The sequence below is a fragment of the Falco peregrinus genome, chromosome 2, assembly GCF_023634155.1.
Source record: "Falco peregrinus isolate bFalPer1 chromosome 2, bFalPer1.pri, whole genome shotgun sequence".
Taxonomy (NCBI): Eukaryota; Metazoa; Chordata; class Aves; order Falconiformes; family Falconidae; genus Falco; species Falco peregrinus.
The window spans coordinates 105,902,193-105,929,974 of record NC_073722.1 but is presented as its reverse complement, the minus strand read 5'-3'; the positions used below and the strand labels follow the sequence as shown (position 1 = coordinate 105,929,974).

Genomic DNA, 27,782 nt, shown 5'->3' with positions numbered 1-27,782 from the left:
ACATTGCCTCAGAAAGGAGGACTAACGATGAATGAACCGAAACGACAGCAAAACCAATATTGATTATTTCAATTGATTGGGTTTTAGCAGTCATATTTCTTGCTTAAGATCAAGATGCCTTCTTGTGAGAGTTGGAGGGCGAAAGTTAACAGTTGCACACTTTCCATCTAGTGACAGTCTGCACATGCATCAGCTGGGGAAACAGCAAGTACTGCAAGGTTTTACCCTGTGGTTTGTTGTTGTTTTAATTTTAAAAAGCACTGAAGAGTATTCTCTGGTTTCAACTGAACAGATTGAGCAGATTTGCAAATAAGTTGGGCTGCTTCCTTCCCCCCTGGGCGTAGGAGCGGGAGGCAAATCCTACTGTCACAGCCTAAGATAAGTTTCTGTGAAACAAACAGTGACTAAAATAGTTTAAAAAAAGGGATTGAGCTCTCTGCCCATCTTCCCATTTCTGCTTGAAAAATGTCAACTCTTCCAGCTGCAACATCTTCTCCTGCACCATTAGCCTTCCCATGTCTGCAGCAAACTGGGACCTCTGACAAAGGCTGCCTTTGCAATGCGCAGTCAGGATTAGGGCGGATCCCAAACAATGCTCTGTAGGCCAGGGCAAGCAAGGTGGGGGTATCTTTTGCTGTGCATAGAGCCTCTCAGTGCCTTTACATTCCTCAGGGGTTGAAGGATCCTCATAAATGTAAAAAGGCATGAATTGACATAAAGAAACAAGCTCACATGTCTCTTTGCCCTCTGATAGATCTGTGCTGTGCTCTCCCATTGGTCCCAATCAAAAACTTTGAAGCTGGGATGGGAAAAAGATGTCAGCTCCTAAACCCTGTGCTCAGCCCCCTCAGCTGGAAGAGATCCCAGCTGCTTCAAAGTCTTTCCCCACTTTGTAAAATCAGAGGGAGTGTGGGAAGGTGTGCTGCTTCTGGTTCTTCCTGTGCAGATGAGACCTCATGGTTCTCTCATTAGATGTGAACCAGTGGCCAGCAACTGGGGTCTTGTCTGGAGGAGGAGCTGGTGGCAGGGGAGCTTTTCTGCCATGTTGCTGTTCCACTCGCTGCTGGGGGCCTCCCAAAATCCCACCACCCTTGGAGCAAAGCCTCTTTTCTCCCTGCTTCTCGCTGCTTATCTGTATGTCCCTTTCCTCACACAGGGGTTTCTCAGGGTAAGGTGTTTCCACAGCAGAGCACTCCTCCATCTGCCACTTCCCTTCAGGCAGTGGTGCGTTCAGCCAGTGCATGCATGACACCGTAGACAAACAGCAGTTGATGCCATTTCAGCCGGTTTAGCCTGGTTTGTAACACACTGACATGGAGGAGGCCTGTCTTCGGGCAACCCCTCCATCTGCACCAGCGTGGGTGGGCAGACACAGCTCTGGCACGGGTGCTCCTCCCCACCTTCATCTGCCACACTTGAAGGGAAATACTCGGCCCTTCCAAGCAGCCTAACACCGTGACATGGCAGCAGGGAGAGGACAGGGGGGTACAGCTCGGCAGGGCCTCCTGTGCCCTGGGGAGGCTGTGCATGGCGGTGGGCCGGCGGTAACCCAGCCTGGGGCAGGCTCCCAGCAATAGCTCACATCTCTCACCGGGGATAGATTTCCCTTCTGGAAAGGGAAACAATAAGAATAATTTAAAAAAAATTTTAAAAGGAGCGGAATAAACCCCCAAACCCCGCCCGCCCGTCTCCATGGTACCGGGGGCGCCGCAGCGCCTCGCGTTGCCACGGCAACGGTCCAGGCCTTCCGCCGGCTGCCGGAAGTGGGGCTGCGCGCGGCAGCATGGCGGCGGGATGGGGGCGCCCGCCGGCTGCCACCGCTCTCACGCTGCTGCTCTCGCTCGGCGCCTCTGCGCCCGGGCTGCTGCGGGGAGCGCCTGCCGGCCGCCCCGCCGGCCCGCTGCGGCCTGCCGCTCTGCGTGCGGGGGAAGGTGAGCGGGCGCGGCCGGGGGGAGCAGCTGCGGCCTCCTCGGCCCTTCCGCCTCCCCGGCCCCTGGTGCCGCCGTCGGTCCCGCAGCCCAGGCCTCACCGAGCCTTGGTGGCTGCCTCTCCCGGCCTCCCCCTTGGCCTGCCCTGAACCCCTTGGACCCCCTGCTCTGCCCCCAGGTCTGGGCGCTTCCTCAAGTCCCTCACGGAGCCTGCTGCTTGGTCCGTGGCCCTCCTCTGCAGGCCTTCCCCGCGACCCGCACTGTGTGCTCTGCTCCCAGTCCCTTGGCACTTCCCCCGGCTTGCGCTGAGCCTGCTGGGCGTCCACCTCAGCACCCCTCTACCAGGCTGCTCCTGCCTTGGCACCCATCTCTAGCCCTCGACACCGTGCAGAGTGGGTGTACACTGCTGGGAGCTTGAGGGATTTGCTTTCCTCAGTCCTTCTGGTATTCCCAGAACGATTTTTATCACGCTTCTAATTCCCATTTTTCTGCTTTTGCCCTGTGCAGTGATTTCTTTTAGCAGGCAGATGCTCTAAGCGGGGCAGTCAGGCTGCACCGGGTTGTGCTCTCAACTGCTATTTTTCTGGCTGAGGACTGAGGGTGGTGGGAGGAAGGTGGATCATTTTGCCTCAGGCCTCACCGAGTGCCCAGGAGAACAGCTCACCAGAGGGCCTGGGAGCACCTCTGAGGTCTGAGAACCTCCAGGCATTTTTTGTGAGAAAAGTCAGCTTTCTAGCAGTTCAAGAAGTGTTTCTCTTAAGCAAAATCATAGTTACCATAACAGTTAATTTTTGCGTCTCTTGCCTTCTCTTTTGATGAGACTGTGATTTACTACAGATACTGTTGCTTTTTCTAGGCAGCTTTCCAGGAAGCAGCAAGTCAGTCCATATGTCTGCGATACCCAGGATAGCGCTTGTTTTAACTCTGGTTATTTACGCCTAGTTTTAGAGGCCTCAAGTTCCTTCTCTCCTACACCAGGGTAGAAATGAAAGCTATTAATTAATCCTGTAGGCTTACGCTTTCTGTGCTCAAGCAGGTCACTGTAGTGGTTTAAAACAAATTCATTGCTGCCTTCCACCTTTCTGATGTGCTGGTGTGCTCAGTTCACAGGTTAGTTACCTACATCTTTGTCTATGAAGACCTGATATCCTTGACCTGTGGTGCCGTTCTCATCTGGTATTTTGCTGGCAGCTTTGAGAAGAATGTTGGCACTGTGAAGCACTGCTTCCTCACCATTGCATTTGCTGTCCTCTCTGGCCTCCTGTATCTCTTACTCGAGACTGTTGCCTCGAGGGTGTCAGAGGTAGAAGATGCCAAAGGATTCATGCCTGTAGCTTTTGCTACATTGGGTGTGTCCACCACTCGCTCACGGATGAAGAGGACTCTCTTTTTGGGGGTTAGAGTTCCAGTGGTGCTGGTGCCGTGGGTTATGCTCTCTGTAGCATGGTTTATACCCCACTCTTCTCTCTTGAGTAACCTGTGTGGGCTCCTAGCTGGGGAAGCCTGTATCCTTTCCAAGTGCAAAGCCCTGAACCAGAGTGGGATTGCTGGCCCGCAATGGGGAGGGTATGCTGTGGTTGTCATTGCCAAGATGCAGCGGCTTTATGGTGTTTCCTGGGCCCTTGCTCTCCTTTAAACTCTCACTGGCTTTGCTGGTCCTCATCACACCAGTTCTGCGTTTGTTTTTCACCTCAGACTTCTACTTACCCTGTGGCTTTAGTGTGCATAGAGAACACAGAGCTGAGGAGGGTGGTGGTCTGTAAAGGTGGTGCTGGTTAGAACTGGGAGAATTCTCCAGGGAAAATGATTTGACTGGAGCGGGGTTGTGTGTGGCTGCATGAAATGAATGTGTTTTGACTGCAGTTCTCCTTAACATGCTGCTGACTTCAGATGGTCTTGGCTACTGTGTCTGCTTGGATTTTCCAGAGTCAGTGGGTGCTAAGCTGGACCAGGTATTCCCTTTCAGTCTACTAAAGAGGATACCAGGGCTGAAATATATCCCAGGGTCCCTAGCAGAGAGAAGAGTCTTCAAAAGCAGCAAGTAAGTACAGGAGTTCGTGTGAAAGATCTTATAGAGGAATTTTGAGGTGTAAGTGAAGGCATTACATCACATGTAAAAGCTATATTGTGCTTGTGGCTTCATATCCTGGGTGTCAGGGGGAACATACTGACCCGTTGATGTTACGCTAGTGACATTACTGTGACTAATACTTTATCACACATTAACTCAACCAGGTCTTCCAGTGAAAGCTAAATTGAGGTGAAAGACCTCTCATTTGCTGCAATGGCAGTGTGTACACATGCGAAGTATGACAGCTTAGCTGACATGAAAGTTAGTTTTGTGCAATTCTGCTCTAACATTAGGACTTAGGGCATTTGTTTCTGGCTGTGTGGCTCCCTGGGGCATGATCTTTATCTTTCTTTGCCCCACCTCACCTCCCAGGAATGCTGTGAAGTGAGTTGTGTCCAAATCTATGTAGGAGCAGAGCATTATAAATTAAAGATGTCACAAAGTTCAATGTAGACCCTTCAATACATGTTTTCAGTGTCAAGGCAAGATTGCTTTACCAAAAAGAAGCCTTGGGGCCCTTGGCTGACGTTCAGGAATAGTTTTAAGTTTGTGTGTATCACAAGCCGTGAGAACTCACTTGTATTCTAAAAAGCTTGGGAATGTAGGTCAAATTTTTCCCTATTCATTTCAGTTTCACAGAGGAAGGATAATTTTCTCTTAAGGGTTAAACCCTATGTATTGTTTAAGCCATCAGCTCACTGTAAAGCGTTCTTTGAAGTGGAAGCATTCCCAAGTGTTTGCATCTGCCCTCACCCATGAGGAAACCATAAAACAAACCCTTGCCTGCAGCAGGAGTGTGCCCCAGACCCATTAGGGCACTCAAACATGTGAGTGCTTGCCAGGGAGGCCAGGCAGATCCAGCAGCATTTGTGCTTTTACTCTCTCCCTTCTGTGCAAGTGCTGCTTTTGGGAGTAGGGACTGTCTCGCTGCATGCTGAACCTGTGTCTGCATCAGTCTAATGCTTCTGCTGATGACTGTTGCACACAGCGTCTCAGCTCTGTGTCTAAACCTGCTTGCTTTAGGTGAGGTGACGTAAATAGACTGTTCTGGCTCAAAGGTATTTACATAAACATTTGACTATCAATCAGGGTGTGGGAAGGTGTTTCTAGGATGTTTCCATTTCTGCAGTTAAATTTGCATGTCTCTGTGTCTTACACACAAGTTCTGTATGTGCTGCTGGGGCTTAATTTTTATTGTTTTGATTCTTATTCCCAACCAAGAGCTCTTGATGGTTTGGGTTTTCTTTATTTATTTTTTCAAATTTTCATAAAATTTTCATAACATAAGGCGTCAACTTGCTACCGGACAGGAGACATTTCTAGAACATCCAGGCTTTGGTATCATGTTTGTGCCCACAAATAAAATAAAAAAAAATCCAAACCAAAACAAAAATCAAAACAAACAACAGACCCACACCCTGAATAAAAGAAAAAATCCAAGCCCAAAAACCCCAGCATGAGCCAGTTTCTTATTCTTGCTGGGGACCTGGCAGTTATGGTCTTCATGAATATTGTCTTGGTTCTCAGCGCTCATCTTAGGGTTGTGCGTGGGCTGAGCAGTACTCCTGAAGTCCCAGAGGCTTTGGCTTCTAGGCAGATTGCCTCTCTCTTGATGTGTTTCGGTGGGATGAGTCATGCCTTCTGTTGGCAAAGGCTGTTTCTAGACCTTGCTTCTGCATGTTTAATTTTACTTGTAACTTCCCTCCTTTCCCTTTTCACTCTACAACCTGGGCTCTTACTTACACCAAAGGCCTTTATGGCTTCTTAACAAATGACACTTGGCAGCTATGACTTCTCCTGATGAATAACTTAACAGATGTGTCATTCAGGGGAAGGCAGGGAGGATGCGTATGGAAATCAAAAAGCACATTGTCGCTTGGCTTGCGTATTCCTTGCACAAAGAGACCGGGGCCAAGAACCGCGTTTGTTCAGTTGGTGGGGAATTGGTGTGGGTTGGAAGAGTGGGAACATCTGTCCTGGGAGGCCAGTAAACCTATTTTTACTCAAGTGCTGCTTATATTAAGAGCTTCTCCTGCTGTAGTGAATCTCTCTGATGGATTGCAGTGACCTTTCTGAGCACTGGTCAGGAGGAAATCTACCCCCAGGGCACTTCCAGCCCTCATTAGAGGATGCCAGTTCTGAACACAGTGTAACCTTCTGTTCTCTTCCTGCCCAGGATTAACCCCACACCAGGCGCCTACCCCACTCAAAGCTACTACTGCTCTTCGCCTCCGACTCTTCCTACTTTCCAGATGCAGCACCCCAATGTGCAGAGCCAGGGGTTTCAACACATCTGGCCTCCAGGATATGGCCATGTTCTGGGGCACAAGGGATCTCAGCATGGCCATAGTGCAGGACACAGCCTCACTTCTTCCCCCCACCAAGCCGGAGGTGCCTTCGGAGAGCATTATGTGCAGACCCATGCTGGAACCTCGCCTGGACAGTGCTGCCAGCTGGGCATGTTCTCTCCCCCGCAGCATGTGTGCCCCACCGATCCACAGACGCCTGCAGGCGTGGGCCCCCTGGCTGGCATTCAGCAAGCATCAGGGTATCCAGCAGCCACAGCGCCTCCTGTTTCAGCTGAATTTTCAAGAGTGCAGGTGTACTGATCCTCCAGAAAGCAGCAGGACTCTCACATTGTGGCAGGATCACTGCGTGACGCTTACTCGTCAGTGCATTGCTGGCATCTTTGTTGTATCTGGGGTGACTAGAGGAATGGGTTGGTAGCTCCAGTGAAGCCATTCCACTGTTCCCTGCTACAGGCTGCTTTAACTGTATTTCATTTATAATTTTTATATATTTTTTTACTTTTTGATATTGCTGGGGGATGGGGACTGTATCACTTGTGTGCTTCTTGTCTTTTTGGGGTCTTTTTTCATTGCTGTATTTAGCAGCTGCCTTTTTCCACACTGTCACTGGAGTTACAGTGCATCAGCTCCCCAACTCAAGCTAGGAACCTAATTATCAAAACACTGGACTGATCTGGGGTTTAACTAGGGTGCAGCAGTAAGGACATGTCCCAGCTGCACTGAGGCTCTTAGCTCCTATCTTGTTTACAGGTGTGATGTAGCTAGGACACCAAATAGGCAGAAATTGTGGAAGCCTTAGTTTATAACTTAATATTTGAGTGGAGGAGGACAGATATCTTCTACTAGTGACCTCTCCACTAAGAGTGTGCCTTGAAGGGGGCTTGTTAAACCAGGGCTGGGGCAAGAGGACAGAATACAGAACACCCTTTTCTGCCCGCCAAAACGCAGCTCTAAAACGCTGAAGGTCCTTCTTAGCTGTAGTCTGTGCATGCATCAACATGTTGCCTTCGTTTTCTGCTAGCATGGTGCTAGCTCAGCCTGTGTTGCCAGTGCTTGTCGATAAGGCAACCTCAGATGCATGTGAAGTAGTGGGAGATGCTTCAGTAAGGGATTTTGGCCATTTGTGGAGCGAATGTATAGAGACCCAAGGAGCTGGGAGGGACCTTAACAGTGGGTTAGAAGAAATAACTGGAATGTAGCAATGCCATTGGGGGTGTTCGCACTGCTCAGCTTTAGATGTCTCACCCACCAATGTTAGCACAATCTCTCTCTGTTGTCTGCAGAGCTGGTGGAAAGGTGTGTGGGAGAGGGGAGTTTTCAGCAAGGGATTTAGAGCAGGATGCAGTGTTTGGTGCCTGTGGCAGTAACAAAGGAGTTTGGTTAAGTCGCTGGGACTTGAGCTTTATTTCCAGCTGTGTAGCTGCTTTACTGTGCCATGCCCCGGAGGAATCTGCTGTCTCTGTGTCTGTAAATCAGCCAGGATCTCAACTATCACCTTTGACTCTTTGCTTAGAGTTTTGTTGTGCTCCAAAAAAGTAGTGCTACATGAAGCAGAAAGTGCCATTTACTGCTCACAGAGATGTTCTTACAGCGCCTAACCTGTCCCCCAGAAACCGCGATATCCTCAGGGCTCTTTGATGCTATCAGTGAGTGGAGGTCATAGGCACCGTTCAGAGCTGCATGCACCAAAGCATGTACTTGCCTCTTTCTTTTTTTCCCTCTTCAGTGTCTGAAGAAGCCCCGTGTTGCCCTATAGCCACTTCCTTCTCCAGCAGCCCTTCTGGGATGGCTGCCACAGTTACGTGTGGCCTCGCAGGGGCTTGCTTTGGGGGAAGACCAAAGTGAATGCTGAGGACTTGGACCTCAGATGCACATTGGTAAGAAGCTCTGCTTGCAAAGGTCGGCACACCTGGGCAGGGGCTTTCTGCGGGAGGATGCAGCAGTTTGGGAAAACCAGCCTGGAGTTGGTGGCCCGCTCTGTCTCATCCCTGAGTGTTTTGCTCCTCCACGGGATCCCAAAAGGACTTGACTTCATGGTCCTTTTTTTCCTGCTGACAGCAATTGCGTTGTTAGGTGGTTAGTGTGGAGCAAGAACAGAATAAGGTGCTTGTTTATAAAAAGTAAAAACTTAAAAGTGTGATTTTAATACCAGGAAAGAAATGCAAGAGATGACATTGAAATGTTGATACTCCACTCTCATTTGTGCCTTGATTTTCCTCCTTGTGAGAGCCTCACCTGTAAACCTAGGAATTTGTTCAGTTTTCTCCAGAAATGTGCAGAATGGTGATGAAGACTAGTAGCAATTGCAGATGTTGTATACCTCCAAATTTTAAGCGTGAAAGACAAAGTACTAAGTCTCCAGGTTTGCTTTCAAGCTGGAGTGTGCTCCTTGGGATGGTGGGTTAGGCACTAGCTGTGGGGCAGGTTGGTGACAAAGGATGTGCACCGGGGATGAGTGGTACTGCACACTGGAAAATGCTTGTGGGGCTGGAATCTGGTTATTTTCCTTTCTGAATTTATCGGTTGATCTAGTAAGAGAACTACTCTCCCTGCAGAGCCTCTAAAGGGATGGCGTGTTTCCAGTGAGTAGTTTCATGGCTTTACAGTGATAAAGGAAGCCCTGGGCTGTAAGAGTCATTGTAGTGTGGCTGCTGGCAGCGAGACCAGCCCCAAGCCTGCCTGGTGTGGGGGGCAGACAGCCCACCTCTTTCCAGGAGGGGCTGTTTTGGCAGTGAGGGACATGCCCCTGTGCAAGGAGCAGGTACCAGCCACTAACCTTTCCACGCTGGGACAAGGCAACCGCCACAGCTTTCCAGGTGAGCCCTGGGGATGGGATGTGGCAGGATGGGCACAAACTCACAGTTTGGGGTTTTTTTCCTTCTGCTCCCAACTCTTTGGTGAGTTTATTGGTGACCTTGGCAGGTCAGTGGGTCTCTCTGACCTCTACAGCTTCCACCGTGTCGCCAGGGCTGTTCCAATCCCAGCTGCATGACTGCCTCGGCACCTGCCTGTCACTTGCAGCGTGTTGTACCAGTCTTCAGTGGCCTTCAGACAGGCGTTTGCAAAGATTTTTTTTTCCTAGTGAAATCTGTTCTCTGCCTTTCCTGTAGGCAGCTGTTTCACAGTGAAATGCTTTTGTATAAACCAGCTGAGGTCCTTCTGTGGAGTCCAAGCAAGTTCCCGTTCCCCAGGGTTTGTGGCAAACTGGGAACTCCTTGCCCAGGGAAGGGAAGTTGCTGGGAGGGAGGGAGGGAAGAAGTTGGGATGAGGCATTTGCAAACGTTGTGTCCAAGGCTGAAAAGAGGAATTACATTTGTAAGAGAGTGAGGTAAAAATCACCAGCTCATTGGGCTTTGGCATTTGCCTAACTAAGCTCACAGCAACATCACTGATCACCCGTTGCAGTACCAGATCATTTCCTTGGAGGGGAGATAGAGAATTAAAGTTCCTAAAGCGGGTAGGAGGGGAAAAAATAACAAAGAAAAAAATCCTTAACCAATAAACCCCCACTTCAGGCTGGGATGGCTTGCTCCTGGGGACCGTGCTGCCCCTGAAGGTTTGCTATTCTGTGCCTCTGGCGCATTCCCAGTAAAACTGCCACTTCTTTCAGCATCAGGATTGCATCTGCTCTGGAGGCAACGAGACAGGAAAGCCCCTTGGGTTGTCCCGTATCCTCAGGGGTCACTGCAGAGTGACAAGTGTCTGGGGACAAGCACTGGGAGCTGAGCCGGCTGTTCCCCCATGCTCGGGGTAGCGGTCGTGCTACGGGAAGGATGATTTGGGAGAACCCAGCTCCGTCCCCTCTTGTGCACCCCCCATGGTGCAAGGGAAAAAGAGTCGGGGGTGTGTGAGGAAAGCAGAACTGGCTTGAATCTGCATCACTGCTCCATCTGGGAGCAACAGGGTCCTGCAGCACGGGGAGACCTGGCAGGAGGCATTGATGCTGGAAGAAAACCAGGTCTGTGTTTCTTTGCTTTCCTGTCACTCATTTGTGGCAAAGCATGCGCTTGCAGCCGGGTACCCTGCGCTGGGGGCTGGGTTACCTGCACCAGGGCCAGGGTGCGGCCAAACATCACCTCCAGGTCCCACTGGGTCCCAGATTGTTTGCTGGCACTGTGGAGGCTCCACGGCCAAAAGCTCGGCCCTGGGGATGGAGGAGACTGGCCAGGGGTGAGCCCAACATGCCTGGTGGCAGGTGGGAGAGAGATGTGTAGAAACAGAGCACTGACTGGATGGGACCCTGCGGGCTGGCCAGGCTCTGCTTCCCCATCCCCCTGGGGTGTTCAGGTTGCATGTGATGAGATGCCACCCCCCTTCCCTAACGGGAACAGCACGGGATGGGCTGTGCCACAATGCCTATCCCTGCTCCAGGCACCTGATGGGTTGAGGATGACCCCAAACCATCAGCCAGCTCTGTTCTGCCGTCCCCTTGGGGCTGGTGTGGGTGCATCCCGGCCACTGCAATGTTTAACCTGTGGCCATTCACCCTGCGGGGGATGGTCACGGACTGGAGTCACCCTGAGGAGCCTCTACCCTGGGGAGCCCCTGCAGGGCTGGTCCCGGAGCCAATGTGGGTGACAGTGGTGCCTGGGTGGCCACGCACCCCTGAGCCCTTTGCTCAGATGCCGTTGTAAAAGGGGGTGTCCCCGCAGCCCTGGGCATTGCTGCCCCACAGTGGGTGCTTCTGGGGTCCGTGCCCCCTCTTGGACCCTTGGGTGCCTGCCCCTCAGCTGGCGCAGACTTTGCACCTTCCCCAAGGGTTTTATTGACTCTGAAGCCAGCGTCAATACGGCGATAGTGGCAGGACTGTGACCTCGGTTGTGCCAGCATATGCTCAGGCCGAGGGAGGGAACCAGCCCCTGGGTGACCCCAGCACGATGCCGGGGGCTGGGCCCTGGCAGTGGGGCTGCTCGGTGGGGTCAGGGCAAGCTGTGGCCAAGCTGGGCTCAGCAGAGTCATGACCCAGGTTCAGAAAGAAAGGTGAGGGGAAGGCACCGCTCCCTCCGTGCCACCGGGAGCCAGGGTGTGAAACGTTCCCCACCAGCATCACTGGGGATGTTTCTGGAGCTGCCTGTGCAACGCGGGGGTGGCAGCAGGGTGAGTGTTTAGAGAAAGGCACCCCAAAGCATCCGAACCCCCTTGCTGTGGGTAAATCAGGAGCATTTGCTTGCCCTGGCTGCAGGCTGGCCAGGCAGAGCAGCCCCTCAGCCCCCCAGGAGGGCTGGTGGTGACCCACCGATGGGTGCCAGCCTCTGCACAGGGACCCCCGTGGGCCCTGCTCCGGGCAGCAGGGGGCTGGGGTCCTGCGGTGCTGCTGAGGGCACCCAGGCACTGGGCACAGCTGCAGCTGGGGGGCCTGGGGGGCCTGGCCCAGACAGGGCCTGTGCCTAAGGCTGCTTCGCACCCTGACCCTGCTGTGACCCCTAACCTGACCCCAAAACTGACCCCAGCCTTGCCCTTGCTATAACCCCAAACCTGACCCCAGTCCTGACCCCAAACCCAGATGCCACCTTGACCCAATGCTGGCCCCAATACTCACCCCCCCCCCCCAGCTACAATGCCGGCCCTAACCCTGACCCCACACCTTGACCCCTGCCCCACTGTGACCTCTGACCCCTAGCCCTCTGAGCACTGACCCCTACCCTTGACCACACTGCACCCTAATGCTAACCGCCCCCGCACCCCCACCCTACCCTGCGTTCCGACCCCTGACAGCTCCCTGAGCCCGATCCCTGACACCCACCTTGACCTTTGACCCCAGCACCCCGCCCTGACCCTAACCCCGACCCCTCGCCCTCCCCGCTGCTCCCTGTCCCTTTAAGACCCCCCTACACCTGGCGCCGTGGGGCCGTACCAACCGCGCCGCCGCGAAGGGGGGGATCCCTACCGGCTGGCGCGCCCGCAGCCCATTGGCGGGCGGGCGGGGGCGGAGCGTTTCTCCCCCCGCTCCTGTGCCCGCGTGGTGCGGTCCTCCCTACGTGCCGGCCGCGCCGGGGCTGCGGGGCGCCGTTGCCGGGGTCGAACGGGCCGGGCCGGTGGGTGACGGGGCCGGGGCTCCCTGGGCTGGGGCCGTCGGGGCAGCGGGGCCCGGGGTGGGTCCCCTGTGGTGGGGGCGGCCGGGCCGGGACAGCGGGGCCCTTTCTGGCGGAGCGGAGAGGGCCGGCATCCCTCGGAGCGGGGCTGGATGGTGGGCCCCCGTTATGGGGGGGGCTGGTGTGACTGGGCCTCTGTTATGGGGGGGGCTGGTGTGACTGGGCCTCTGTTATGGGGGGGGCTGGTGTGACTGGGCCTCTGTTATGGGGGGGGCTGGTGTGACTGGGGTCCTGTGGTGGGGGAGATTGGGATGGTTAGGGTCTCTTGTATGGGGGATGGCGTGAGTGGGTCCCTTTAACTGGGGGGGACTGGTGTGACTAGGGTCACCTGCATGGGGGGGCTGGCCCCCCCCCCCTTACTGGGGGAACTGGTGTGGCTAGGGTTTCCTGGGGAGACTGGTGTGGCTAGGGTTTCCTGTATGGGGGGCTGGCATGGGTGGGCTTCTCCTTATTGGGGGGCTGGCGTGACTAGAGTCCCCTTTATGGGGGGCTGGCATGGGTGGGCCCCCTGTTATTGGGGGGACTGGTGTGACTAGAGTCCCCTTTATGGGGGGCTGGCATGGGTGGGCCCCCTGTTATTTGGGGGGTGGGGGTGCCCCTCTAATGCCTGGCTCCCTGGGTCTGTGGGGCGGGGGGCTAGCCAGCACCCAGGCGGCAGGGTCCCCTGCCTTGGGGCAGAGGAGGGGGTGTGAGGCAGGGTGGGCAGCTGGGGAAGGGGGTGCTCCAGGGTGCTGCCCCCCCTGCCTCGCTTCCACTGCACTCAGGGGCTGCTTGTGCTTACCCCATCCCAGGCTGCTGCTGGTTAAAACCTTTCAATTAACTTCTTTTTCTGGCACTTCTCTGCAGAACGTTTTTCACGGCATCTGACTGATGCCTTTGCTGCACGCTGGGCTGGTTTGCTGTTGTTCTGCCTCTTGCTCTTTATAAACCTCTGGGATGTTGAAAGACTGTTTGCCCCTGTCTTTTCCTGATGGTATTGCTTTGCAAAGTGAAATCATTGCCTTAGGGAATGTCCCTGTTGAAGGAAATAATGGAAAACCCCCTCTCTTGGAATATTAAAGCTGGAGAGGGGGTGAATATACCTGGATCATGATGCTGGGAGTTAGTCATCGGTGTGGAATTGATTCTTAGGAAGTTGACTGACTTGCAGGAGTAAGCACAGCTGGTGCACCTTGGGGTGTGCTTTGGTCTGCCAGTGTTTAGACCATGGGTTAGCTCTCAGAGCGTGAGAAGGAATAGTAGTGCTTAGTGGAATGCATATAGAGCAGAAGGATTGCAGAGGTTTTCTGCCTGATCTGAGCAAGTCTGGAAAACTGGAATGAGTTTATACTTCTACAGCTTTTTTAAAAAGCAGAAACATGATATCCAGTTGAGAAGCACAGGGAAGGATCAGGTCTCTGTTTTTAAATCCTGAAAGTGAACCAGTGCTAGTGTTGATGGGGGCATCCTTTCTTCCATACTGCTTTATCCTTTGTGTGGACTGTAGTGAGCGGCTGCATGATTTAATATTTTTTTTTTTGCCAGCCGGCAGAGCTGCGCTTAGTGGGGTGCGTTGATGCACACATCCCTTTTGCTAGATGAAGGGGAATGTGCTTTCTTCCAATGTTTTTGTAGCTCTGTAAGAAATCCTGATTTCTGTTGTGCACATGCAAAGCAAACTTGCAGATTAATCTGCTGCAGGTGAGGAAACTGGTGTTTTGTCACAGAAGGGCTGGTGAACCAGATCCCTCCTGGAAAACCTGATGTTGTCCCAGTACAGCTCTTGGTTTTCCTTTGGATGCATCTTGTGCTGGTTGATTGCCCTGAAACGGGCTGTGCATGGCACAGTGTGTGGGTTGAGAGAGTCCTCTGTGTTGCACGTGGATGCGATGGTGCACGAGAACTGTATTTGCAAAACACTTTTCTGTAAAGCAGGACAGAAACAGGGAGGTTACTGGTGCTACAGGGCAAAAAAACCCAACTGACGCAACTGAACACTTTCTCTTCATCTTCTAACAAGGAGAGTAAGATGAAGTGTGGGCAGGAAGGAGGAGTGTCACACCACTAACCCTCTGTTAATTAGTCCTGATCTAATTGTGACGGAGTAAAATCTCTTGCTTTGTCATCGCTTTGTAGGCGCCTCCTGTTCAGTCCATAATCTATCGGGTGGTGCCTTCTGGGTAGCCATGGTTGAGCAAGTAAGTGCCTTCAGCAACTTTTATTTTGTTTCTTCCAAAGCAGCTGGAGGAGTTTGACGGGGCCATACGACCAAAACTCCTTGTCTTGTTTTGAGGGAGGCTCTCCCCGTGGCTCGCCACCCTTTGTGCTGGAGCTCACAGGCCCCATCAGTGCTTGTTTGCAGAACCGTAGGTGCAAGGTAACCTCTTGAGCATCGCAGGTTGTGGAGCATCTGTGGGGGCAGCTGGGTTTGGGGAGGGTGGCTGGGAGCTGGGAGTAATGGTTTCTTTACCCAGTTCACCCACATTGAAAGCGGCATGTGGAACTGTGTCTGGAGTGAAATTCCATTTGATCTTTACTCTCTCCTTTGGCTGTTGCAACACAGCCAAAATACCATGTTCTCTCGATCCTGGAGGACTAGGGAAAAGGGTTCCCTGCTCACGTCTTTGATCCTGCTATCTCCTCCCCATCCCTCTGCTCTGGTATAAAAGAAAGCCACCCAGCCGTTACCTTTGCTGACACTGAACTTTGTTCTGTTTCGTGACATGGGCTCTCCTACCTCTAAAAACACAACCTGTAGAACTTGCATAAGTTGCTTTCCCAATGTGATCATTTGATCCGAGTGGTGAGATTACTTTATACTATTGTTGAGAGTGAGTCACAAGCCCTGCAGTGACAGGTGCACCTCTGCCAAGATTGGTTTTTTATAGAGTTTGAAGTTTCATATATCAGAACAAATAATTACAGGCTGCTTGTAATCTCTTGCTGCTTCTCCCGAAGTAAACATTCAAGTCAATTGTGTGCTGCTGATCATTTATGGAATCCAGAAAGAGCGGAAGTGGAGTGCTTGTATCTCTAGTGGCTTCTTTAGGGCCACAAGTCCCAAGAGTGGCCAAGTTTGATCTGCGGTGGCAGATTATTGTAGTGTTCTTGGTTAGTTATCAGCCACTTCTGGGCCTCTAGTTATTCTTTTGCGAGGAATGAGGTAGAGTTATTGACTAACTTTCCATTCTCCCTGTAAGGAGTAGGAGATGGGGAGGCTGGAGTTAAAGATGGGGTTGGATTTTTCTCCTTGGAAAATCTGGCTCAGCAGTGCATGGGCAATTCTGTAGGGAGTTGGTAGGTCTGTCTTTGTGGCACTGGCAAGTATGCTGGATCTTGCTGCATGGTTGCTTGTGAAATGCATCTATTGACTTGCTTTCACGGGTCATTGCTAGCATCTCTCTGTTCTAGCTAACTCCAAGCGTTGGAGGAGCAAGCTGGTAAAAAGCCTGCAAGGATTGTGCAAGCCCTGGTTGTGAAACAGGGCTGTATGCATAACTGCTGGAGGTAAGAGGAGCAGCTTGTGCTCTGAAGGGGAAAAAAAAAATATCCCGTGTCAAGTACCTTCTGTTTATGTTGACCGTAGTGGGGTGGGAGTGCTGTTTTTGCAACTGGGGATCAGCCTTTCAGCCTGTGACCTTGCTTATTCCCTGCCTGACTTGTCTGTTGTCCTGTGGCCCGTGGCCCTTTTTGACATGGGGACACCTGCTTTGGGTATGGGATTGATTTCTGAGGTGTGCTGGTGCACGTGACTGTGTGTGGTTGCAGGGGGCTGGGCTGGGTAGTTGCCTATATTTCACAAACGTTCGGTAACATGAAATAGAGCTCAGATAATCTTACCTGTAACAGCCTGGGAGGTTTGTAGGGTGACTTCACACACTCCTAACAGGGCAGCCAGATGTGAAACCTGGATCTGGGACCAGGAGGACAGATCCCTGGCTGAGTTCCCACGGGATGTAAGGATCATGCAGTAACACCTCCTTCCTGTACAGCAACATAGGAGACAGGCTGAAGTCATGTCTGAAAAGCTCTTGCATCCTCAGAGGAAAGCTACCTTATAAATACAAAATGTCCTGATTCCATCCAAACAGTGCTTGGTTTTCCTTAAATAAATCCCCCAAACACTATTTTGACTGGAGGCCTTAAGACTACAGTTCTTAAACCTTTGCAAGATCTATTTGATCGTGTCCCTCTGATGCTCTTCCAGCTGTTAGTTTCAAAGGAAACCTCCCAAATGAGAACAGCCGTGAGTGGGTTTTTCTCTCCAAACTCCTCCTTGTGGAAGAGGTCAAAATCCGTGGCTACCAACCCTGTCCGCAGGGCTCCCCTCCCTGTAGTGCTGCAGGCAAAATCACAGCTTGTCACACCAACCCTCAACAAAAGCAGGCAGGGGTAAGCAAACAGCCTGTTTGGAGGAACTGAACTTTCAGCTGTGGCAGCGTTGGGTGCAACACTTGCAGAACAACACTTGCAGAAGAGGCTGCTGAAAAAAATACCATATTCCCCTCTTGATGCTAAAAAACCCCCATTTTCAGCAGGACCTGAACTATGCAAAATGCATGCGCCTGAATGGGTTGCTCCTAAGATTTTGCAGCATTGCCCTCTGAGCAGTTGATGTGACTGCATAGTGCCTGTGATAATTAGCGATGGGGTGGTCTACAACCCATACAGATTTGTCCCGGCTCCTGAATATGGGTGGTGTTGAGACCCCTGTTCCTCCATTCAGACGATGCTCTGAATTTGTTCCTCCCTGGGACTGGGAGGAACAGTATTAGTTAGCAAGGGGGTTCGGTTTACCCATTGTTCTCAGGTTTTATTTATCCTGTTAATCCTGAAGTGCTTTTTTTTTCCTGTACTGGCTCATGTTAATTTGCGTGAAGGAAGGTGTTCGGGTGCCTAAGCTGGTGAGATGCCACACATCCTTGTTTAAAGTTTGAGAGATGGGCTTTTATCTGGTGAAAGGAAATGTGCAAATGTAGTTATTCTGGGTTGCTTTCTTTTCAGACAGCTTGTCAAGTTTGAATTCATTTTTGTGTTGGATAACTCCTTAAGTCCTTTTGATTTAGTGTACTGGGCTCCCTGCACAGCTCCCCCCCCCCCCCCCACCCCTTGGTATATCCATAGGGTAGAGTTGCTTTCTGCTTCAGTAAAACTGTTCCTCGGTTCTCTTCCTTGCTTTTACAACTGCTCTGCTGGCCTTGAATAAGACCCACTGACCAGGAAAAAAATCCAAGTGTGACAGTGAAAGTTCAAATATGCAGTATTTCAAGCTTCAGACTGACTGATGCATGCTCAGCATCTGCCTCGTGCCTAAAATAGATGTTCTGCCAATGTCTGAGCTGGTGTGTCAAGGCCTGGTTAGAAGAGACCTTGCAAGAGTAATTTGTTCTGTTTCACAAAAAAAACCAGCTTCTGTGTTTCTTACCCCTGCTTGAGGTGCTGCTGCAGCCGAGTTCTGTGTTCACATGGGGATTTCTGAGCTGGTGGAAGCATTGGAGGCCCGTGGAGAGGCAACTTTTCTAGTGTTCAAGGGAGACTGCTGCTTTCCACCCTTCTTCATTGAGCTGGGGGTGGTGGTTAATGGGAAGTTGTGGTGGGAATACTTGTTTTTTAAATATGTGGGAAGAAAGTGATGCAGAAGTGCTAGGCATGGTGAGCTGTCATGTGTAGTGAAAGCTGAACCTCGCTGTTGCAGGTACTGGTGGAAGTCAGTCCTGGATCACTGCTCACTGTTGCCCTGGCGAGGAAAGCACGCCTTTGGCCCTCGCTGGGTGCAGTCGCTGCCCTGTTTCACAGCGAGCACCAACTTGGGGGGTTAAAACAAGGCTGATGGGGCGAGGAAGCCATGAGGCTTCCCCCCACACTTTCCTTCCCCAGGAGCCCACCTGCAGGATGAGCGCCCCCCCCCCCCCGGAGCAGGGAGCCCAGGCATGGCCACTTGTCTGGTGTCTGGTTGGATCAAAAGCTTCTTGTTGATGGGAAATGCAATCTGTGCAGAGAAAAGGCTAATCCAAGGGCTGCTGAAGGGGTAATGTTAAATAACCTGGATCTGAGTGCCTGTGTTGATGGTCTGCTTTTGTTTTGGAAAGGACCACTTTTCTTGCCAGGTCTCCTTTTACTATAAAGGAAAGGAAAAAGCTAATTTGAGGCTTGCTGAGACTGGCACAGGCTGATGTAAACAGAATTTCTTATTCTAATCGGTTGCATTCATACCCAAAGAGGAATGAGAGGCCATCTGGTTTTGCCCCAAGGGTCTCCTGGCCTAATACCACACACTAGCACATCAGAAAGCCCTCGCTGCGGTGGGATTCTGCGGTGGGATTCGTAAGAGACCGGGCAGAAATGTCATCTCCACCACAGCCCTGCTTTCCTTCTGCAGTTGCCTCTCCTCCTTCCTTGTGGGCTTCTGTCTGTGGGGCTTCTCTTCCTGACACACGCTGGTAACCCTCCTGTCTTGTATCTTTAGTGGGTGAAAGAAGGAAACCCTTTGCTGGTCACAAGACTGCATTCCTCTTTGTAAGCAAGTCTTTTCCTTCTCCTGCACTGCCACTGCTGTGTGGAGCAACAGGGGCTCGCTTCAGCTTCCTTCTGGTGCTGCCGTCTGTGTGAGCTCTCGACCAGCTTTGCAGATGCCATGGGAATAGGGTCCTGTGAGAAGGTTGCTGAGTGGTTTTTTGTGGGTTTTTTTTTTTTTTGTTCCTCCTAGGTGTTTCAGTTAAGTTAGCTTCTATTCAGTCTTCCCATTTTGCTGTTGTTTCTAAAGCTCAGGCTGCAGCTTGGTGCTGTACAAAGAGAAGGAGCTTCCCTTTGCTCTGGCTGCTCATCTCTGTTGTGTGTCTCCCCTCTATCCTGAAGCTGTCTTCTGGGGCTGTGCCATGATGCCAGTGGAAATAATTGATCTCAGCTTTAAAACCGGGCTTTTTGAAGGCTTCTTCTGGAAGCCAGTCATGCCCCTGATCTGTGCTGTGCCGTGGTCCTGTGCAAGAATGGTCAGCACAGGAAAGGGGGATGCCTAGGGCAGGCAAGGCATGTGGTGGGAAGGGTGGTCTAGTCATGCGCACCCACCTGCACCTAGGGACTCCGGCTCTGGCACACCTCGTGGTAACGCTGACGTCCCCAGCCACGCAGGGCTTCCAGCACTAGAAATCGTGACAGCTGTGGTTCCGCTTTGTTCACTAATGCAATGCATGTGCTGAGTCAGTGGCATGAGGGTCATCATCATGTGGCTGCCGAGAGCAAGAAGAGTGCTCTGCCAAGTCAGCTCTACCAGTCCTGTCCCCTTCCCCAGTGGGGCTTTTACTGGGAGTCTGGAGTGATCCAGTCTGAAAGAACCGGTGGCTTTTTGAGTGTGCGTCGCGTTTAGATGTGGTGGTGACTTGTGTGGATTCCTGTTGACAAGAAACTGGAAAGCCGTCCTTTGGTGAGTGTTGTTAGTGGAGATCGGTTAGTGGAGAGGGGCTGGGCACTGCAGGGCTTGTGCTGGCAGTGGGAGGGTACGGCCGAGGCACAAGGCAAGCTCTTGCTGCGGGCACGGTTTGACTTCAGCCACCTGACGTCCCTGCTAGCATTCCGCTGAGACAGCCTGGACCTTGCTGCGGGCTGGGGAAGGCTTGGCTGCCTGCGCCCTGCTGAGCTCCCTTTGAATGGTGCCTGGCACTGGTGTGGGTGCTGGGCAGAGGGTGACTAATGGCACTGTGTGCATTTATGTCACTCAGTTCCTCCTTTGACTCTGGTCGTCAGAGATTTATTTTGCACGTACTGCAAAATAGAGCTGCTGCTGGCAGCTCCCGAGTTTATCTGCAGGTGTCCAAAGGGTGCTGATGCTGCTCAGTTCCCATTGGGAAAACTGTTTCAGTAATCTCTGGGGCACAGGAGATGGGGGTGCAGCCTCTGTGCTGCCCCGTGCCAGGGCACGCAGCGCACGTAGGGCACAGCAGGACTCGTGCCTATCACCACACGGGTGTGCAGGGATTGTGGGGAGCCCTCTCTGCTGTCTTCAGTTGAACACGGGGGCTTCTTGGTGCTACTGGCTGTGATCAGCTGGCCGGCTGGAGCCCGGGGATCGGTTACTGGAGGTGGGAGCAGTGAGCAGCCCCGAGCTGCGCTTGGTCAGCAGCCTTCCTTCTCCTTTCCCTTTCACGTGAGCAGGGCTGATGCTGTGGGTCACGGCATGCTTGTGATGGCACAGGCCAGAGGAGAGTCAAGCACAGAGCTTGGTCACTTGTTTTTGGGGCAAGAGTTGCAGGCTGCAGTCCTGGTCTGGGACCGGGAAGTCAAATTGTCCTGAGACACTTGAAACACATCACAGACGTTACACAAAAAAAATCCACCTCCTTCAAGCTCACAAAGAGCCAAATTCCTGCCCAAATCACCAACTTGGCTTCAGAGCCAAGGCTTTTTGGTCATACTAGAAGATAGTACAATGTGACTTGCAGAAACATCCCTATATTTGCAGAAAGGGAGACCTCCCAGCCACATTTCATGACCGTGGTGTTGTGTTCCAGCCTGCTTTCAGGGGCATCTGCTGCATCATCTGTTGATGCGGTCAGCTGTGTGCAAGAGAGGGGGAGGAATAGATCTTTTGGGTCTCGTGCTGACTACATGGCTTTTAGGGCACTCCCTGTGCTGTCATGTCTGTTCTAATACTATTTTTATTTATATTTTAGTATTTGTAACCGTGTGACCTGATAGCACTTTTAGGCTATATGGAAATCATGGGGGATTTGAGGATGCCTGGTACTAGCTCCCAGTTCTTTGCTTCAAAGATGGGCATGAAAATTAGGAATACAATTTTTCTTTTTTTTTTTTTTTTTTTTTTTTACTCTAAGAAGGAAGTGCATCTGTTGGGTAGCATGGAGATGTGCAGCGAGGATCCCCGGTGGCTGACTGATTGTGAGCTGCCATGTATCAAATAAATTCACCCGTTTAGAAGCTGCATTCAGAGGCTGGAAAGCCGTGCTAAAGTACAGCATTGCTTGATTGCAATCTTTCAAATTGTTGTGACTTTTCTGTGTGACGTAGATGCCTCACATCTCAGCTGAGACTGAATGCTTTACACCAGATACAGTGTGCATAAGCAAGGATCTAGGAACTGGAGCCATGATTAAAAAGAAAAAAAGGTGTGTGTGTGGAAATGGAAGTCTGTCTTACCTTGATTTGAAGATATAATAAACATTTGGGATAAAATAACTAACCTTGAAACTGGTGTCGGGGGAAATTCTGCATCAAATTTCTTTTCCCCTTTAAAAGTCTGGCCTGATTCTATTGGTGTCCTTCCAGAGACCGCAGGATTTCCAGGATAACTAAGTTCCAAGTAAGAGTCAGGTTTATTTTCACTGGATGTTAGGACAGGACATGTATTTGAAAATGAATTGCTGTAAACTTCTGGGAAATAATAGTTATGACCAAAGAGTGAGATTGAGGAACAATCTTCCTGTGCTAGGTGGAGTTAAATAAAGTTTCTGAGTTATGACAGCCCTTTATGTAAAGAAGCGTGAGGTCTAATTCCACATCTTTGCCTTTCTCTTGCTACACCTAAGCAAACCTTTTCCTGAGGGTGGGGATGGTGAAGGGAAAGCAAAAAGAAAGCCCTGTAGCTAGGATATAGGACTTGAGTCTAAATGTCCAGGACCAGATGGAGCCCAACATCAAAATTAAAGCAGTTCTTGAGTCTTAGGTTCCATCACTAGAGAATGACTGTTTCCTTCCAGGATTAGAGGTCAGTGTATAGCCTTTATGCTATGGAGAGTTGTGAATGAAGAGAGGAGACCAAACCAGGATTCTGGTCCATGCACCAGACGCGTAAGCCTCCAGAAATAACTCTTCCCTCTGGCTGTGGGGAGTGAGCGGGTGGTCTGGCAGCAGCTGTAGGTTCCCCTTTGAAGTGCTGGAGAGCTGCAGTGTGGTGAATGCCAGGAGATGGTATGGCTTCCTCCCCCGTGTCTGTCCACGCGGCGTTCCTGGGAGCTTCCTTCCTGAGGGTGCCTCTCTCCAAGGCATTGCTACCTGCGAGAGCAGATTGCCTCGGGAGGCTTGAAAAAGCAAACCCCATCGTGGCTGCTGCTTGTCCCCTCCGCTCTGTGTGGCCAGAAGCTGTGCTGCTTTGGGCACAGCGATGGATTTCTGCTGGCCCTTGCCTTGCTGATGAGCTCATGAACTCATTCTCTTGCCTTGTGTAAGGGCAGCTGGCTGATATCCCTGTCTGAGCTATCTGGAGCTGGGAGGGGAATTGCTGTGGGGCCAGGTGCTTGCAGCTTGTACGCATTCCACCCCAGGCTGGTGGCCGCTCACCAGAGACGTGCCTGGCTTTGAAACTCCTCTCCCTGTGCGCTTTGTTACAAGGGATGCTGCTGTGCTCCGTGCAAGGAGGCTTTCTTAGGGCTCAGCTGCTGCGAGTGCTGGATTTGGTGCTCGGATGGGAAAGGGTGCAGCTCCTGCCCAAAAATCAGCTTAGCATGGTCTCTATGAGCCTTGGATTTTGGCGTTTGTTTTTTTTCTTCCCCATGGTTTGTCATAGCCTTATGTGCCATAGGAAAGTGCTTGTCAAGGAAAGTGAGTGAAAGACAAGCTGAGGATAAACTTAATGACGTGACCATTCCCTGGCTACCTTCATGTAATTTGGGCAATGGAAGCTGGCACTGAAAAAAAAACAAAAAACAAACCCAACAAACCAGCACCTTGCAGTGTTGGAGGTGTTGATCCCGGCTGCCTATTGCCTGTGTTTGGGCACTGCTGCCTCCATCTCTTTGCAGAAGAGTTGGGGCTGTGCTGTGCGTGAGGGGAAGCATTGCGCAGCAGCCCTCGGGTTCTTTGCCCTGCCACGTAACGAGCAATTCAAATGATGAGCAAGACTACGAGAACCAAAACTGTGTGAGGGAATGGGTTGCCTGGCAGTTCCTGACTGGGATCTTCCTACAGATGAGGTGCATTGGCTGTGAGGGGAAGAGCTTGCAATTAAAACTTCTGGGGTTTCATCAGGAATGAAGACAATAAACCAGCAGCATTTTTCCTCCCACCAGTGCCTGCCCTTGGGCTCAGCTGCCAGACCACCTCCTCGGTGATTTACTGGAACCCAGTAAGGAGGAGGAGAGAGCCCCTGCCAGCAGCTTTGCCTTGTTGGCAAATAAGCTCCAGTTGTGGAAGCTTTAACTAACAGTTTAGTCTACAGTTAGACAGAAATAACACCCAGCTCTTGCTTGGCTCTGAGATCTAGTGATGGAAAGCCTGTCTGCAAGGAGTGAGGACAGGGTGACCTGCCTGATGGAAAGGAATGGGCAGGTTGCTTGCCTGCAGTCACACCACACATGTTTTTCTTCCAGCTCCTCACTTAGTGTCATCTCGGGGAACCTTGTGGGAAGCTTTGCAGTACAGTCACTTGCCAAGTTCTCCACCGAATTAAACTTTTTGTGGGGTTGAGAACCTGCTGGGTTGCAAAAGTACCCAGGAGCTCACCCATGATCGCTGCCAGGTGGCTGTGGACTTCTCCCTATGCTCTGCAGGGCTGCCTTTTGTAGCTGGTGGTCTCTGGCAGAGTACTTCATGTTCTCCCAAGCTGTGCTTTTCCTTTGTAGGGGTAACGACAAGGAGTTCTTTGCTGAAGACCTTACCTGGTCACCCTTGTTAGTGCTCCCTGACCATCACCTCCCCTTTTCTTCCCAGCTCCTGAATGTGTTAGCATAACCTTAAACTTTAGTCAGTTTTATTTCTCAGCCCAGGTGCAGCCTGGAGTTTGCAGCTTCTCTTCTAGCCCCCTGGAAAGCTGTCTGGGGGCTTTTCTCTGGCAGGCACAGGTTTGCTGAACAGATTAACTCTCCCCTCACAGCTCAGCCATGGGACATGTCCTTTCTCTCCGGTGGCACCCTCACGGCTCTGAGTCACTTTTCTGTGTGCAAGTTCAAATGTTCTTGGCCTCTTGGTTTGGCAGGATGCCCAAGTACAAGAAGACAGTCACTTTGCCCTTACAAATCAAGTTTTCAGTTAATTATCTGTTTACTTGGATGGAGCGTGTCCTTGTGTGTTGGGAAGATAATCTTGTGATGTGGACTAGGGTCAGAGGAGTTCGGAGCTTTGGCAGAGCAGCAGGAGGGAGTGAGTGATGGGTGGCTCCCCAGGGGAAGGACAGGGGACGTACGGCTAGTCGGGTGCTTGAAGACTGGGTGCTCATCCTTGAGCTACCGTGGACTGTGGGTATGGCCGTGGGCAAGTCACAAGTCACTTAAACTCTGCCTTGGCAAGTGGAAAGGAGTAATTCAAGAAGGTGGAAGTTAAACCAGGGAGGATAGCGGAGGGGACTGGGAAGCTAGAGGCCTGAAAAGGGGTGAATAGTAAATCCAATCTGCACGTGGAGGTGGGCAGCAAATCAGAGCATTCAGCATTTGTGTTGTAACGACCTGAGGGATGCTCACGGAAGTACCATGCCACAGTCCTGCCCTGTGGTTTATAAGCACAGCAGTAGGTCTGGGGCATTGTATCATCCTGTGGAAAGGAGGGAGAAAGCCCCAGATGTGTGGGGTGATTGAGAGAGTGAGGTCTTTCCCCACTAATGGCTGTGTGGTGTGTAAGGGCTTTAGTAAAGGCTGGCCATGAGTCCCTGGTGAATTTCTCTGGGCTGTTAGTAGGAGCCAGGTTGGGCTCCCTGGCTGGAACGTGGGGCTGCTCCAGTAGTGCTGGCAGAGGGAGAGCAGAAATCACCGCTGATGATGGATCAGCATGGATGCAATGGGAATGGAAAAGCTTGGTGGGCCAGTGAGATACCTCAGGATGCAAAAGGATCTCACATTATTGTGATGCAAAGCCTCTGTTTCCAAAGAGTTGTTGGGCTGCCTTGTGCTTGTAAGACTAAATGCATAGTGAAAAAGCATAGTCTGGACGGCTCTTAATGCTCTTTGGTCTTCTGTGGCACTGTGTGACTGCTGGTGTTCATTTTTCTTTGCTTACAGTGCCTCTGACCATCATGGGGGGTGCTGGCATGGAACAAAACATCTCCCCTGCCAACAGCCCTGCGCAGCAAGACTCGCTCTTCAGCATGATGGACGTGTTTCTCATCTCGCTCATCACCGGGCTTTTTACGTACTGGTTCTTCTTCCGCAAGAAAAAAGAGGAAGTCCCAGACCTCCCCAAAATGCAATCAGTGTAAGTAACAACTCTCAGGCAGCACGGGGTGAGTGTAGCTTTGTGTCTTGCTTACGGTAGGTCCTTGGAGGTTTTGCAGGAGGCTCAGTTGGATTGTAGGGGGTCCGCAGGCGAGGGGACTTGGTCCCAAAGTGCATTTCCCTCCCCTCACGTTTCTCGTGAGCTGTGTGTTCACTTCACAATGCAGAAATCCCCATGGAAGATCCAGGCTGCAGTTCTGCCTTATCCCACGGTGTGGCCCAAATCAGCAATTTGGAGTTTCCCAAGCGAGGCAGAAAAGCCTCTGGCTGTACTTCAAAACTCTTAAGGATTGCTTTGGCTATTCTATGTGTTTTCTGATAAAAGTCATATTTAGATAAATCTGAGGAAAGGTGGACTTGCTTCTAAGCAGATTTCTTATCACAAATCTTACCTACTTTTAGCTATGAAGAAAAGAAATAGTTTTGGGGAGCTGGGAGGTAGTTCCTGGGCATGAGCTGCGTGGCAGCTCTTGTGAGACTTGCTTGGCTTTGATGCCAGGTTACTGCAGCAGCAGCAGACTAGGTTTGGAGAGGGAGAAGTCCTTCTTCCACCCTGTCTTCTGCAGAGGGTTTAGGGCCAGGAGCGAGCCCTGTTGGTGGAGATCTGTGTGCATTTAGTTCCTTATCTCGGTCACATACCAAACTTAACGTCAGTTTTCTGCTGGACTTTTTAGCTCATTCTTTGTTTCCTCTGGGGCATTGGTAAGAACACTAAACAGAGGTCTGAAACCCACTGCAGCAGAGAACTGGTGGGAATTGGTGTTGTGCAGCACCTTTCCCTTCAGTCTCCTGGGATCTGATCCCTGTGTGGGTACGGTTTGCCCTTGGGAGAAAGCCAGCCTTAGCCCAGCTCTGTGTTTTCCGTTCCTTTGCAGAAGGTAACCACACAACAAAGGTCAGCCCTCTGGGATTTAATGCTGGCTGCAAATTCACTGTAGAGCCCCCCAGTCCTGAGCGGATGGTTCTTGAGGCCATGCCATGAGGATGGGGAAAGCAATGTCTGGCTGCTTGCGGTAGGTTCCAGATTTAATGCATACAGTTGCACCAGCACGGTGTCCTGTGAGGTGGGTCTCTCCCTGTGGCACTTAGTGGGTGCTGCTCTGGCAGGAGATACGTCTCAGTCCTTCATTTCAAGTGTTACAGCCCATTGTGGAAAGAAGCTCTGGCAGGACCTGTCTGTAGGCTGCTCAGATGAGGATGTTTGGTGATAAGCCAAGGCATATCAGCAGGGAATTGATGCTTCTGTTACCCTGTGTGTGAAAGCTAAATCAAACGCAGCAAGCCGTTGTAGGTCTGTTATTTCTACCTTTGTGGGTAACGCTGCTTCCAGTTTTCAGGGCTTGTCATCCAGTGTTTGTGGTGTAATTCAGGTCATAACTGAAAAGGAGCAGGTTCAGCCTCATCATTGCTGCTTTGGTCAGATCATGACCCTCTCCTCTGGTGGCAGAGCCCTCTGCTTGAAGGCAAGCCTGGGATGCCAGGTCTGTTGTGAAATCCCTGGGTAATGGGAGGAGTAGCACACAGCTGAGAGCAAACTCGCAGGCAGGCTGCATGCACTGGTGTTGCGGGAGGGTGGAAAGTACGTTTCCTGGCTGGGAGAGTTTCAAAAGGAAGAAGTGTCCCTGGCTGTGGTACCTTGTGCAGACGGGTGCACATGTGGCTGGTACAGCCTGGCTTTCTGTGCCTCCTTGGCTTTACCTTGGGAATTTTTTTTATTGGATCAGTCGGATACTTTCCCCCTTGTGCCTGCAGGATGCTGTGCGTATCAGGGCCTGCAGTTGCGTTTGGAAATCGTAACGAGAACGGCTGCGCTGAGAGCTAAGCCGGCTGGAGAAATGGCACTATCAATCTGAAATTAGATCCCAACATGGCACAGACTGACTCGGAGAGCTCCCGTGCTCGCTGTCCTTGTGACTGTTTCCACCCATCACGTGCAGCTCTTCCAGAGGCTGTCGTGACCTTGCGGAGAAGCCGCGCTGCGGAGAAGCTTTCAGACTCCCCCCGGGTGTGTGTTCCCACCGTGTCCTGCTGCAGGACCTCAGCATGTGCGCTTCCCTCTGAGCGTGGCTGGAGGTTTTGGCTTTGAGCTGACTCAGACATTCTGCCTGTGGGGTCTGTGCTGCCTTCTCCACCTGCGTGGGAGACTGCTGGCGAGGAGCACTGTGCAACTGCTCCCTGCCAGAGCTGTGGTAGAGCAGCACCTCCTGTCACTGATAACCAGGGCAGAGGGACAAGGTTGCTCCAGACCTTGT

General features: G+C 51.6%; 2 protein-coding genes across 5 annotated transcripts in view; both read left to right on the top strand.

Moving 5' to 3' along the window:
* Positions 1-1,661: 1,661 nt before the first annotated feature.
* RHBDD2 (rhomboid domain containing 2) lies at positions 1,662-8,670 on the top strand. The gene is made up of 4 exons (XM_055797154.1): positions 1,662-1,931; positions 3,039-3,433; positions 3,819-3,969; positions 6,176-8,670. The coding sequence occupies exons 1-4, from the start codon at positions 1,693-1,695 to the stop codon at positions 6,606-6,608; spliced, it is 1,218 nt and encodes a 405-aa protein (XP_055653129.1). The 5' UTR covers positions 1,662-1,692; the 3' UTR covers positions 6,609-8,670.
* A 3,560-nt stretch (positions 8,671-12,230) lies between these two features.
* Positions 12,231-27,782, top strand: part of LOC101922201 (NADPH--cytochrome P450 reductase) — a 31,392-nt gene continuing 15,840 nt past the window's right edge. The window contains exons 1-3 of one of the 4 annotated variants that reach the window (XM_055794091.1): positions 12,248-12,343; positions 14,621-14,756; positions 25,318-25,510. In XM_055794091.1, coding sequence (XP_055650066.1) covers positions 25,332-25,510 — 179 coding nt within the window. In that variant the 5' untranslated portion in view covers positions 12,248-12,343; positions 14,621-14,756; positions 25,318-25,331. Of the gene's footprint in view, positions 12,344-14,617; positions 14,757-19,654; positions 19,800-25,317; positions 25,511-27,782 lie in introns of those variants that run through there. The other 3 variants (XM_055794092.1, XM_055794090.1, XM_027791138.2) reach the window with 3 other exon arrangements.